Source organism: Falco naumanni, chromosome 6, assembly GCF_017639655.2.
Source record: "Falco naumanni isolate bFalNau1 chromosome 6, bFalNau1.pat, whole genome shotgun sequence".
Classification (NCBI taxonomy): Eukaryota; Metazoa; Chordata; class Aves; order Falconiformes; family Falconidae; genus Falco; species Falco naumanni.
In genome coordinates this window covers 42,721,965-42,736,939 of record NC_054059.1, presented here as the reverse complement: position 1 = coordinate 42,736,939, position 14,975 = coordinate 42,721,965, and the positions used below count along the sequence as shown (strand labels likewise).

The 14,975-nt window shown below is 38.1% G+C and overlaps 1 protein-coding gene across 5 annotated transcripts in view; it reads right to left on the bottom strand.

The window, feature by feature from the left end:
* Nucleotides 1–14,975, bottom strand: part of UTRN (utrophin) — a 382,484-nt gene that overhangs the window by 238,843 nt on the left and 128,666 nt on the right. For 4 of the 5 annotated variants that reach the window (XM_040599527.1, XM_040599526.1, XM_040599528.1 and 1 more), the window contains 7 exons: nucleotides 13,196–13,324; nucleotides 12,848–13,018; nucleotides 12,148–12,297; nucleotides 10,756–10,893; nucleotides 9,785–9,937; nucleotides 3,161–3,352; nucleotides 1,173–1,345 (listed from right to left, as the gene is read on the bottom strand). In XM_040599527.1, coding sequence (XP_040455461.1) covers nucleotides 1,173–1,345; nucleotides 3,161–3,352; nucleotides 9,785–9,937; nucleotides 10,756–10,893; nucleotides 12,148–12,297; nucleotides 12,848–13,018; nucleotides 13,196–13,324 — 1,106 coding nt within the window. The remainder of the gene's footprint in view (nucleotides 1–1,172; nucleotides 1,346–3,160; nucleotides 3,353–9,784; nucleotides 9,938–10,755; nucleotides 10,894–12,147; nucleotides 12,298–12,847; nucleotides 13,019–13,195; nucleotides 13,325–14,975) is intronic. The other variant, XM_040599529.1, reaches the window with a different exon arrangement.

Genomic DNA, 14,975 nt, shown 5'->3' with positions numbered 1-14,975 from the left:
CCAGAACTTCTGGAAGTCTCTGCTTAAACAATACCAACAACCAATTTTCATATTCCTATACATACACCAGTGATCCAAAGAAAGAGTTGAAAACAGCAGCTTATGTAATACACACTCTTCCTAAAAACATGTCTTCAAAATACACTATCAAATGTCTTTGATAACAGATTTCTGGTGCTACAAAGCAAGTGAACATAGCTAGATGTTACTTTATGCTCTACAGAACTTTTGCATTAACCATTACCTTATATCACCACTAAAAAGCAAATACTGTTAAAAGCAAATTAACTACAGTATGAGCCTTTGCATTTAATTTTAAGTTTCATAAAATTATTTTCAGTTCTTAAGGTTTTTTTGCATAGCAGCAATCTTAGTGCCTGCTGCTGTTTGCAGGGTGATTTTCTTCGGCTTAGTTGTAACTTCCTGAACCCATACTTTCATACTTTCACCAATTCCAGCCTCAAACGCCTTTCTGACACACTTCCAAGTTCAACTAAATGTTTAAAAACAAACTCAATACCACTTTAAAGTTGATTCAGGTAAAAAGGCATTTTCAGTTTAGAGTATCTTCTGTAAGGGGTGGGGGGAAAAATCAAAGCTTAGTTTAACTTTCCACTCCCCAATGTTTTTGGCATAAGTGAAATTACAGCTATTTGATATTTGTGGAAAGGAAATGGGAAACACTCTTTTCTTTAGCACTGATTTCAATATTCTCTTGTTCTCTCAACAACAAAATTTTCTAATCCGGTCATCTTTAATTACTTTCAACAAAGACTATTGGCAACTATAAAACATGTTGTATTTTAAAGGCCCCATTCTTTCACAAACTCATTCCCTCCTTCATAAGCAGCCTTGAATTCTTTGTTAAAAGATGTTCTACTCCACATTTTTCTTTTAGAATTTTGCTTTGCAATACCTTCATAAAACAAAAATTTTATATTTTATAAACAAAATATTCTATTTTATAAAGCAATCAGCTTCATAAAAACACCCAAACTACAATTTGCATGTTAACTGTTTCAATACTTGATAATTCTGGCAATTATTGTGTAATACTAATATATTAAAGCTGATTACTCCCAAACTCTATCTTGATCATTAGGATAATGCATATATTGGAGTACATAAAGTATTTACCATGTGGTCACAGAAACCAAACATCCTTGACTTACCACTTACGATCATTGTACATTCTGTTAATTCTGTCCCATTCTGCATTCAGCTGGGTTAGCGCATCTCCTATTTGTATCGCCTCAGGTCCAGATGCTTCCAATATAATATCAGGCTGCTTTTCATGTATGACCGCAATTTGATCCCCAAGTTTATCCAAAACATCTTTTATGTTCTGCAAGCACAGTAATGACACAAGCCATTAGTAAAGTCAACACCAGGAGGAAATAATTTAAAAACAAAAATAAAGACAACCAAAACCTCATCTCTTCAAAACACTGTTCCAAAAAATCAGTATCTAAAATAAGAGCATGACAATGAGCATCAGCAGTTTATAGATTAAATCAGTTTTAGCAACTGAACTGAATGATCCATTACATCTTTTTAAGTATGTGTCCTTCTCAGGTTTTTTTATAAAAAGTATGAACTATTTTATATATCCAATCTGTTACTGAGGTAAAGAGACACACCATACTTCTCAAAACAGCAGTATCTTAATTACTAATTAAGTCTGCCCATGTCACAAAGACACTATACATATTTCTTCCTCATGTAAAAAACAAGCCACAAGACATGACTTCATTATGCTTCATGTAACCTCCTATATGCATAGAACTTCAAAAGCATAAGCTACATAAAAGTGTTAGATTTAAAGCAGACAGAGTTAAAGCAATCTCAAATACCATTGAACTATGACGTGAAAATACCTTTAAACCAGATGCTGCTGTAAGACCGCCTTGGTATTCAGAGGACAAACAGTCCATGCAAACAGTGGAATTTACTTATCTTTTTGAATTTAAAACAGTAACCCCTCTAAAAATTCTATGCTCTGCTATTTGCTGCTTCTGAAAGAATCCTTAGAACAAATCAAAATTTCAAAATCAGATGATAGACCTGCACCAAAATGAAGTATTTCAAACCCATCTTAACATAAACACTCCTAATTGTACTTAGGGGAGCACAGAAGCAGAGTAAATAGGGACAAGAGAATCTCAAACAAAACAGGAGTCTCATGCGCTTTGTCAAAGGTTGGCATCATTCCCGTATTTGCTTTTGAAAACTATGACAAAAAAAAAACAAATACAAAAAGTGAAAGCATGTACACAGCATAAAGAAAATCAGGTTGGAAAGTGGACTAAAATTCTGACAGGTTTTAAAGGACCTGTGTAACAGCTACAGAAACAACTGATCTAGCTCTTGGTGAGAGGCAAAGCCTGACTGACTCAAATATAAAGGCACAGACCCCACTATGCTTCCCAACCCACAGAGGTACATCTACGCTATACCACACAATGTGCAATTTCAAACTCCAGTGGATGCTTTCTGAGGGAATCTCTGTATCCTGCTCTTTTGCATGCGCAAAAATTAACCAGGACTCAGACTCCTACACACTTAACTCACAACAGCAGGATTCAATATTTTCAAACACACTTTCTTCATCCCCTTTTGAAGAAGGGCAAATCCTTAACTACTTCCTCATCCTGACAATGAGAAGTGGGAGCTTAAAACTGAGCACATGTCGATGCTTTGCTAATCAGAACAGGTACCACTGTCTTACAGCCTCATATATAGCTACATTCAAAAATCAAGAATCTCCCTTTCTCCCTCTTCCCATATAAGCAATTGTTTTCACATGACACAGAGAACAGCAGCTATATTAAGGAGACCAAGCAGGAACATAACGAGATTGACTTAGCATTTCTCTACATATTATGTAGACTACATGAAGAAAACCACAACAGTTTCTCCAACAAAAGAAGTTCAACCCTTCTCTCCCAACCTCCTGCCCAGCTTCCACACTGCTCCATTTTGTATCTGCATAGAAAGAAAACTAGCCACAAAAGTGACTCATTATTTCATTTCCAGTGTATATTGATCCAGTATAACCTGAGCAAAAATACAGAGCTACACAGTCTCTAAAGTGTTTTTTATTCTGCTATTTCCTTCTGCCCTTCTTCCTTCTGAATATAATTCTTAAGACATGCAGTACCTTCAGTGCATCTTCCTGAGTTGAAAAATCCTCGTAGATGCCAGTATTGAGCTCTGGTGCATTCAGCAGCAGTTCAACATCAGCCATGGCCAGCAAGACTTTGTTGATTTCAACCAAGTACTCAGCCAAGAAAGGCAAGGTCCTAACTCCAGCATCAAAGTGGCCTTTTAGCCTCTGCTGGACAGGGATTGCCTAAAAGCATGAAAGTTCATTTTATATTTCAAAGAACAAATAATTTTATTACAAAATTCTATATCAGTAAACTATATTCAGAGTAAGTACTTTTCTACATTAAAAGACAGAACAAAGGCCTTTCTAGCAAGGTTACATAAATTCAGAAAGCTGCAAGTCCTGCAGAGAGCTCTTTCTGTATTTATTTAAATAAAAAAAAAAAGTTATAAAACTGTAGATATCATGCTTCACAATGACCCTGTCTTATTCTTTATTAAAACTCTGGAGAGTGGGAAGGGCGCTGCTGTTTCTCTTACCTTGATCCTTACCACTTCCACAAGTTACACTTCTTGATCAAGACTGTATCTAGCTGCAATTACAACCCACTGTCTGGTGCCATCATCAAGGACTCCCAGAAGTTACCAATTTACTGAAGGAGACTGGTTTTTTTCCTCTCCACATTCTTTTCAATAAGCAGCCCCACTCACATTTCCAACCATTTTTTAAATATATGAGTGCTCTACCAGTACCACAATATGCTTTTTTGCAGCAATAAGAGACACTAACTCCTCAAGACCTTGGCAATTGTTACTCGCTCTGGCTGGAAAATGAGGCTGTCTAGCCAAGTACCACGTTAGCAGGTAAGAAAGCAAGAACAGTAATTTAATGCAGCTTTTTCCTGGACCAAAATGATGGCCCAAATCTGAAGCATTAGGAAGCCTGCTGCAAGAAACTACACTGCCATGCCCAGCAAAGGTAGCCGAGGAAGGCAGGTGAAGCAGATACTCCAAAGACTGAAAACACTTTTTGCTGGACAGTTTTCTTGTCCAACAGGATTCTATGACCATCTTTGAAAACAGCCCAGTTCTTTGAAATCAGCAATGGAAAAGTAAACCCACCTCTGAGTGTACTGAAGAATTCAAGCAACTTCTAAACCACCATCCTGTACTCAGAGAATCTGAGTCAACCAAGACAGAATCCTCGACTGCACGATGTACTAACAGTTGAGTATACACTTAAGAGTGTGAAGAATAAAAGTATGTTCACAGCAGTTTCAGCCAGTGATTTTTACTTTGCAGTTAGTCTGGGCTGGATGCACACATGCTAATCACTAGCACAGCTGACAACCAGTAAAATATTAAGCTCCACTAACAAAGCTGTTTGCAAACACCCGTCTATCTTCCTCCTCCACATGTTTCTGAGTGTTTCAAATATGTCAGTCAAATTAACTGGAATCTAACATATGCAGCACGTGTAGTGTAAAAGAAAAAAGGATGGCAGCAGAAAAAAGTATATTCACGTGTTCACCATTCAGGATTTCTTCTCGTGCACTGAACGCTCCTAAGGATTTTATTTGGTTTGTGTTTGGGTTTTTTTGTCTTGTTTTGTAGTAGACAGTCATCCCTACATTGAAACTGGGGACATATTTGTACTTCTGCCAGGCCTTTACCACAATGGTATGCTTTCATTCATTCATTGCATACCAAAGAAATAGGACACACAGGCACATAAGCATAAATTTAGTCTACTAAGTATTACAGACAAGCATCATAAAATACTCAGCATTGCTTTTGATTCAGAAAAGTAGCAAGCAAGCACCACAGTAAAACCCACAAACTACTCCATATGCTTTAGCCACAAATCCAACATCCTGGTACTTGATGCTCCCCAAACACATTTTCTTGAGGCTCTGTATATATTTTGTCAGCTTCCAAAGCTTGGGCAAAAGCCCAAGACTTACATAGTGGTACCATTTCCTGTGGAAGGAGAGGCCCTAGCTCCAGAGAAATCGGACAAAGCTTGTGCAACTCAAAGTATCTTTTCCCCAGCAATACGGAATAAACCAGGGTTTGAACAAACACCAGGATGCCTGCTGCAGAACAACCTCCTGCAACATCATCACAAAGTGTTTTCTCAATTTTTCATCACCCCACAAGTCCCACTCTCACACAGGCAACAGTCCAGAATCTAGACTTCACCCAAATTAACAGGTCACTGGACTTTGTTATTTTTCTACCTCACACACATTGCTTTACCTCTCATTAGACAAAACTTGCACAAGATTTCAAACAGCACCTGCTGCCAGCATGCAGCAAACTTGTTCTCCACTTGTTGCCAACACTGACATACACTGAAACTGTCTGCTTCCCAATTAGCACCATCCCAGGCCAGGTTGCTGCTCTTCTGCAGAGCAGTGAACATCTCCTGGTGCTGCTCTTGCACAGCACACCTCATTGCTTATCTCCTCCAGCTGCCTCCCATCACTGAGAGGATGGCTCATCCTTTCACAACCCTCCTTCTTAAAGGTGAACATATGTAAGTATTATAAACACATTAGTGCTTTACTGCAGCCAAGTTTTAATTGTTCAGCTGTTCTCTACCTTGCATAGCGGACTGGCAGCTTCTAAAATGCAGCATAACGTAATAAAAAAATGGAAAAGCAGAAGTTTAACATAACTCTCTCATGCAAATCAAACACCTATCTGTCACAGAAGCTGGAGTTTAGTTTTGTTTTTTATTAAACAGGCAAGCGAACTTTTTCTAAAGCACCCACAAATGAAAAGTTAATCAAAGGATATTTAGGAGGAAATCTGACTGGATGACTTAATAGACCTTTAATTTCAGCAGTGACAGAGCATGTTTATTAAATTTGATCTCTCTTTAAATACTAGGGAAAACGCAGGACTGGAGATAAAAGGGGAATACTCAATTACTAGTGTACATACTATAAATAAGGCCTCTCAATGAGAGATGCTAAAACTAATTTTATTTCAGTGGTTAAATAAAAATTTGTTTCCACCTATACTTAGCATCTAGTTTTACCTGCATTCAGAATTTGTATTCAGATTTTCTTCCCCTTTCCCCTTTTACACTTAAATTCATTTTCAGACAAAAATCTATCAAAGATTCAACTCCAGGAGATACTCTGACTTGCTTCCAAAAGTGGATTTTGGAAAATACTACCTGAGAAATTGATATAAAATTGAGTAATTTACCTTGCATGTTTAACCACATGAACATTTTAACCAAAAGAGTTTAGCCAGTCTAATCTCAGATCAACACACATTAGTTACCTTTGCAAATAAATGTCCTTTTGATTAGAAATGCTCACTCTTTTAACCATTCTATGTTCCTTCTTTCTCACAGTCAAAATATTTCATAGCCAGTTTTCTAGGAAAAGGTTGTCTAAAGCTAAAATCTCATGTCCATCTTATTTGTCCTTCTGGGTTAATTAATGCAGTCAGTATTTGTGGACAATGTAGCTCATGGTTCATATTTAAGTAACTTAGAACCTTCTCTGTAAAAAGCACAACAGGCAAACAAACATGTGTTCTTTATTACAGGAAGAGTACTTCAAAAGCCTTCAAGATGCTATCTGTGTTCCAGTTTATGGGAGAAACTGCACTGTGCCCGCAACAGTAAATTCACTTACCATCTGCAGAATTATCATTTTTACTTCAAAACAATTTCCTAAAACCTGGGAAAATCTCTCGAACTTTAGTCTAATTACCTCTGCAATTTAAGGTTTAATTTTTCCTTTCCCTCATTCCAAGCCAAGTCAGAATAGAGCACTTTAAATAAATACTATAGCAAGACTAGAAAAGAAGGAACTCAGAGATACAAACTTCCAGTGCAGGTTTTTCTAGCTGACGGCTTTGTGGCAAAACAAGGGTTATTCAAAAGTACCAGGGATGCAGAAGGGTTACCAATATTTCAGAGACACTTAACTCCATGATCCCTAGAAGCACACATGATAAGGAATATTTATGATCCAGCTACTTCCAGCAAATCAATATATAGATACATATGACCTTCAAGCACCATAAATAAGTCCTCTCCTCCACACTCATTTACAAAAATGTAAATAATGTATTACATAAAACCTTAACTGGAGTTACTCCCTAGCTTGGCACCTGAATTCTTTTCTTTCCCTCCCTGTTTGCTCATTCCAAAACTAGCTTCTCTTCTTCTGCTCACTGCACCTTCTTTACATCAAGGTGAAGGGTTGAGCCAGCTGTGCACCAGCGGGTCAAGAATTCATTTCATGCTTCTCAGACCTGTGCTGACGTGAGCAAAAAGCACTGCAATTTGCCACTTGGTAGTCTGGGGGCCCTATGGATACATCTAGGATTTTCCTTTTCCCACCTTCATCAGACATCCCTACTGACTAAAGAAGGGGGAGCAAGGTGTTCAAACACAGAATAGATGGTAAAAAAATGGGGTGAGGCAATTTCTGTTGCAGAATTTTAGCATTAGGGTTGCCTCCATGGTGCTGAGGGTAAGTCAGATCTGGTGGCTCCAAGAAGATTCTGGAGCAACTGTGTTCATCAAATAATGATGACATTTGAGAACACTATTTCTCCCTTCAGAAATAGTATGGTCTCATACCATTTTTTGTGTTCAAGATCAATTAGTAAAGCAGGTGAAAGAACAAGCCATAAAAGTAAAATAAGGTCACTTGAAACAAGCTGGCTTACCACTCAAATATCCAAAAGCTAGAAGCACAGGCACATGAAGCAAAAGCAGCAGTTTCAGAGGCTCACAGTACTAATGAAAACTGCTGCGCTCCTTTTCTGAAAGTCTAGCTGACTCAGCCAGACTAGAAACCGTATCTGGAAGTATAAGGATACTTGTACACAACTTAACTAATTCTGAGCAAAGATAGTATTTCTCCATCAATAGTCTATCATAACTGCTATGGTAATGCATATTTACATGATATTCTGCATTCAGCACCCACATACCAAGACGCAGTAATCCAGGAACACATCCAGCAGTACCAGGGATTAGCTGCAGTATATCCCTAAAGGAAAGGGCTTTATAGGAGGCAAAGGGCCTTCCTTAGAGAAGATAAGCCAACATCCAGCAAGACCAATAGTAACAAGGAAGACCAGTCTGTGGCACAATTGGACTGCTCCCATTAGCGAAGAACCTTTCAGGTACACCTTTTGTTCCCTTTTCAATCCAGTAATAGATTCACTCAAAGCAGCTGATGGTCAAACAGAAAAACTGAATCATGTTGTTATACTTTAAATGTGTATGGATCCCCATCTCCTTCAAACAAATTCCCTGGCATCAGTCAGGTCCCAAGAAGCTCGTGTGCAAGTACCACAGTATGCCAGGAGTGACCGCTGGGGACCCAACAGAGCAGTCAGATGTCAGACAGTCAAAGAGACCCTGGGACCATCTTTGCTGCCCAGCTCTGCACGGGAGGCCTGTCATTTGAAAAAGTCTCTCGAAAGAGAAGCAGATTTAAAAGGTTTACTTTAATCGCTAATAATGAATAGCCTGTGTGACCACGGAGAGCAGACCATCTGCCATAGGTCTACTGCTGTCATAGGCTGCTGAAGCCACACAGCACTACAGCTGTGAACGAAGAGCACCACATCATGGCACTGTGGCATGAGTCTCACAGGAAACCAGACTATTTTACCCCTGCCTCCAAGTTAATTGGTGCTGGATTAAAAAGTTACAGAGCAGTCAAAAAGAATTGATTGATTTTAATTATGAAGCTTCATATGCAAAAACTGAGATTTCTTGACAAGTTGCCTAGCCCCCAAGCTTGTCCAAGAAATTACTTACTGCTTCACAAAGTTCCTCACTGTTATTGCCTAAAATATTAATATAATTACCATGCGGTCAAAGTGTTTTGAAGGATGAAAAGGAGAAATAAGATTTAAAAAAAAAAAAAAATCCAACACCAAAACCCACACAAAACCACAACAAAACTAACAAACAAAAATAAAAACCCCACTGAAAGTATCTGTTCCCTCAACAATTAAGACATGCAGCTTTCAGGGTAGTAGATTTCATCAGACCCTGGCATCCTATTAAATTAGTTGTGAAATTGTTTGTCAAGACCTGCACATGCACATTATCAAATACTTTAATCTTTGCAATTTTTATTAATCTTCATTGTGTACAGTCATATCAATCACATGAGGGTAGTTATCACTCTCTAAGCACTTGAGGCAGTGAAAAGCAGTGTTAGAGTAGTTGCAATATCCCACCACAAGACACAGAGGCACCGAGTTTAAGCTTCAAACAAGGCTTTTATCTTATCAGACATTGAATTAAGCTGTTTGAGCCAGGGCATCAAAAAGAGTTAAGCATAATCCCCCATGGGCAAGACTAGGAAAAGACACTGTCCTGCTGCAACACTGCCCAGATCACACTCTAAGACTTGAGCCTGATGGCTGGGATATTTTGGATGTATGATGACTACGTAGAAATCCCAAACTAGTATATGCAGATAGTTTCCTAATGAGAAATGAATGTTGTTATTTTGAAAACACTTCTTTCCAAGAAGGCATCAAAGAACAGCCATAAAACCCTAATATATGAATCTTATAGATGTAGTTCATGCATAGCATTCAGACTGTTTGCTCTAAGAAAAAAACACCCCACCCCCAAAAAAAAAAAAAAAAAAAAAAAAAAAAAAGTCTCATTTACCTGTACTTTTTGTTCACCTTCCACACCTTGCAGCCCGGACAGACGGTGCTCTGCCTCATCCAGCCACTTCATTAGACTGTCATGTTCCTTCTTATACTGAGAAAACACAGGAGAGAGTTCCACCACCTGCCTCCTTTGAAATGACCTGCACTCCTACAAGCCAATGTATTAAGAAAATACAGCATAAGAGGAGGGAAATAGTGAACTGAATAGGTCTTATTTATTTGAAAAACAAAAATACTTGAGTGATTCATTTGAAGAAGCAAATTCCAAAACATGTAATAGTAACAATTTATTTTTCAAAAATAGCTATATTCTGTTTATCTGCACAGACATAGAATCAAAGACAGCCTGAGAGTCTTAACCTGCCTTTGAGCTACACCTCACCTTACCAACTCTAACGTGATTCCAACAGATGAGCTAAAAGGAGTATAAGAATACAGGTCCCCTTTGCTTTACACAAAAGTATTTTTAATATGGCACATGTATGAAAGCACCACAACATACTAGAGTCCACAATTACTGATAATACCCTCTTAGGAAGCAAGAGGAATGAAATAGCAGACTCATTCACACAGAGCTCCTCAGCTAAGAGCTCAATGAATATGTTTGTATACATGTGTCTATGTAGTCACTCTTCACACAGCCTGGTGGTAAAGACAAACCTCTGCTGGAGGGCCAAAGACAAGCGAACCAAATGTCCAACTGTCTGTACCCATCTGTGCAAATATATACAGGCTGGCCCTCTGTGAAAGGGACTTTAAAAATCAAAAACACTCCCCCAAAACTTCAGAATGACAAAATTCATATTTCAGAATTGCAAAGATTCAGAGAGTCAGATTGCATGTACACGTATTTAACTCCTCCCCAGAGGATCTTACACACCAAGGGTCATAATCAGGTTGTAAGTGGGATAGCAAAGGGAAGACTGCATAAATAAGCCTTAACTATAGTAACTACCAAAATCATACCTGCACGCTGTTGTACTTTTTCTGCAGAAGCAACAGCTGTATGCGGATCTTCTCTCTCTTATAGTCCTCCATAGGCTGCTGCAACAACTGCCCTCCTCTCTGTAAAACTTCTTCAATCTGAGCTCTTTCTCGATCCAGCTAAAATTACACAAGTCTGTATTATCTACAGAAAGCTCAGCTACAGTTTCCAAAATTTATTACCTGCTCAGATATTAACAACAATGGGACCAAACTGTTGGTTTATTATCCAAATGTGACCCAAACAAGTTCAAGTAGAGATTCTTCCTCACAACTACCAGATCCTAAACTCCAACCTGGTCATTCTACAAACTTCATAGAGATGTACTGCAGCAAGTTCAGTCAATGAGCCAGCAGCAGGCAGCCACAGCAAGAAAGTGCTATGACTGCAGCTCCATTTCTATTATAAACATTCCTTGACAATAATAAGCAAGCTCAGAGCAGAATAGCAAAACTAAAACATAATAAATATAAAAACAGCACAAAGGGAAGCATATGTTCTATAACAATAGGTCCTTCCATAGAGGCCTTTTAAAAATTGTTTTCTGTAGCACACATGTCATTTTCCATAGACTTATACTCAGCTTTCCAACTCTGTTTATAATATTTCATATGCTTAAAAGGCAGGCAGATAAGGTGGCCTGGAAGGACTTCACCCAATTTTGTAAGGAGCAAGGCTATTACAGACAAGATGCAAACAAAAGTATGACAGTTTTACATACATAAATAGCAGAGCCTAGGTAAGAATCTAGAAAAAGATAAATTTTGTTCCAAGTCTTTATTTGGACTTGCTGTGAGCCATATTACAACACCCTTATTTACACCTCAATGTCACAAGTATTCATTGACCTGACCTGTGCACTGTGATTCAATGTATCATACCAGTTTAAAGTGCAAAAGATATCTACCTAATGCAATAGATTAGAGGCTCAACACTGCCAAATACATGGTAAGAGTCTCAGCTGCATTAAGTAACCATTTCAACGTAAGTTCAGACAGTTAAATGTGAAGAAAGAAAAAGTTTTGCACCTCATTACATTTACAGGAAAGATTTCTTATAAAAGGAACAGAATAGAAAAGTATATAAAAGATAAATGAAAATAGAAGTTCACTACCTGAATTACATAAAACCCTGATAAAACACAGACCAAAGCATGACTAGTTACTTGCAGTGCACCAGACAAGAGGCAGCAGCTATGGGAAAAGCATGGAAAATTGTGCAGTGTTTCCAACAACCTAATAATTCCCTTCATTTGTTACTCCTGTCTTAAAAAGATTTTCTCAGAAGAATTCCCCCTCAAAATCTGAAGAAATGTAACACATGGACAAAACAAAGAGTCAGCAAATTACTTGGTTCTTCCATTGCTCACAAACCTTTTCATCTTCCCCACTCAACTCCAGATGCTTTTCTACAACTTTTAGCATATTCTGTATGTCACACTCAAATTTTTCCAGGTCTGGAAAAGCTACTCTGACTTCAAGGGTCTCTGACATGACAGGAAGTCGTTCTTGTCCAACGAGCACCTGCAAAGCAAAACAGAGCTTTGTTCAAACCCAAACATTTAGTCTGAGCTGTAACACACAGTTTAATGATTTAAATCAATTCTCCATGAACAAGCATACTAGTTGTAGAACTATCAGATATCAGCATAAAAGCATTGCAAGAGTTGTTTGATCTAACACAAAGTTAGCTTGTACACAGAGTTTGGTAGGTATTACCAAGCTTCTACGTACAATCTGAGCATTTTGGTCTCAAAACAAAAACAAACCTCCAGTCATATTCCCTTATGTTGTTGTTCTGCAGTTCATACTTATGTGTGCTGCAATACATACATTTTTCTGAATCTTTATAACACATAGTTATTTATAAGTTCTCCCTTCCAACTCAAGTCATCACCTGCTACTCAGGTAAAAAAAGCAGTTGGTCTAAGATCAATCTGTCCATTTTTCACATATAAATATCTACACCCAAGAGAATAAAAAGGAGTGAAGCACTGTTCTAACACAAAGATCTATCCCCTAAAGATATTTGCCACCATTTTCGCACAGACCTCCCAAGTTTGCTTATCCTCACCTTGGCACTTTTGATGTGCTGAGAGACCTTCTCAAAGTTACGGTTCAGTTCTGCCAGTTTGGGTTCAACAAGTTCACGACATGACACTCCCCGACCATTCATTAGGATAATAGCCTGATCACGCACATTATCCACTCGAAGACTAACATCATCTAATTCAGATGTTAAACGCTAAGTGAAAGAAAATGCAAATGGTTACCGTAGGAAAGGAAAAAATATATAAAAAAAACCAAAAACACACAAACAAAAAATTGGGAAGAAAAAAAAAAAAAAAAAAAAAAGGACACCAAACCTGACCTGGATACTAAATGATATCAAAAGTGGTTACCTGACAGTAACATTTCCTACCTTCACAGTTTCCTCCTTTTTGGTTGCTGACTTTTTCTCAATCTCATCCAGCAAGGCTTCAGCCTGATACAACCAAGTACTTATGTGAGCAACATTTTCATCAAAAATTTCCAGCTGGCTCTGATGATTCTGGAAAAAGATGGGGGGGGAAATCAATGTGAGAAACTTAAAAGAAAATCCACAAAAAAACCCACAACATAAAACTCAAACACCCACACACACGCACAAAAAAACCACCTGCCAAAACTATCAGTATGAGTAAAAAGGAGATTAATGGAATAAAGTGGTATGGATACACCTTGGAAAGGAACATTGAAAATTAGATTGTACCTTTCACCTTCAGTAAGTATTTACAAGAACTCAATTTTCATTCTAGATCCTTTGATATGTTTCTTCCTAATTCATAGAAGGGGAAACAGAAATAGCTGAGGTGGTTTGTCCAACTAAAAGACAGATAACATATTAAAACATCACAGCCAGACCACATCATTTCAGTTGATCAAAAAACCCATGATTTCTTCAATTATCATTAGGCAAGTAGAACAGTGTGCATTACGTGCAGCTGTGGGGTTTTTTGATTGAAAGGGAATTACACCAAAACCTGCAAATTATAATAGTCAAGTTTTGATATTTTACTGATTATATTAAAATATTCCTTCCTCTTAAAAGTCACTGCATTGTAGATATGTTATACAGATCTGCTTTCATATGCAGTCAGAAATCTCAACTTTAGGTGCCAGGAAGAAACACCACATTATTCTGGGTGACCAAAACAAAGCTATCAGATTAATGGAAGCACCATCCTGCTTAAGCACAGAGTTTTTTACCAAAAATAAAAAGGATAGCTACACTTTGATCTTTTAGACTAAGAAAACAAGGGGAGGGGAGGAGAGAGGAGGCCTATGATTGGTCTCTGTATCAACATCAAGAAACATAATCACTTAGGAAAAGAACGATTAAATTAAAATCTGCACAAGGACAATACTTACGCCCCACATTACCATAATTTACAAGGTTTTTCGTTTTGGATCATCATTACAGCACTTACAACTACACTATCTGACCACTCCTGACATTGATATCATTATGAAACAGACAGTACAGCCTGCAACAGGCACTGGACAAGAGGCACAAGGCTCACCACCTAGCTATACACCGAAGTTTCCACAATTTCAGCCCATAACAGGTGGATTCTTATAAGCTGAACACCACCGAAACACTTTATCTGAAAACATCAGTCTGCTACTAGCATTAACTGTAGACTGTTTCATGTCCACTTAGCAAAACTTGCAGCTTTACGCTGTATAATATGCTTAGTCTTCCATTTACTCAGCCAAACAGACACTGTTGACCTCAACTCTTAGTTGTCATATTCTTAAGCACTTGCAGTTATGGGCTGTCTGAAAGAGCAATATGCTGACAGACTGTCCCCAAGTGCTTTGCTGAACACCACTAGGAAGTTATCAATTGTCCATTAAACAGCCATCATCTGGGTCTCAAAGAAATCAATTGATACAAAAACACTCTGTTAGTGCTGAGGTTGGCACAGAGGCTTCTTTCAGGCTGAAAAAGAGAGCAGCACACACAGCAGCCTCATGGAACCCAATCCTTTTGGGCTAGTTCCTTTTGTTTTCCACTTACATCAACAAAATCATGAGCTTATAGGAAGTTACACAGAAAACACAAGATTTCTGGGCTCTACTTAACCTGTTATGAAACAAGCAACACTTCCATAACCTGGTGGGGTTTTCCCCTCTCATTTTAATCTGTCAGAATCAGC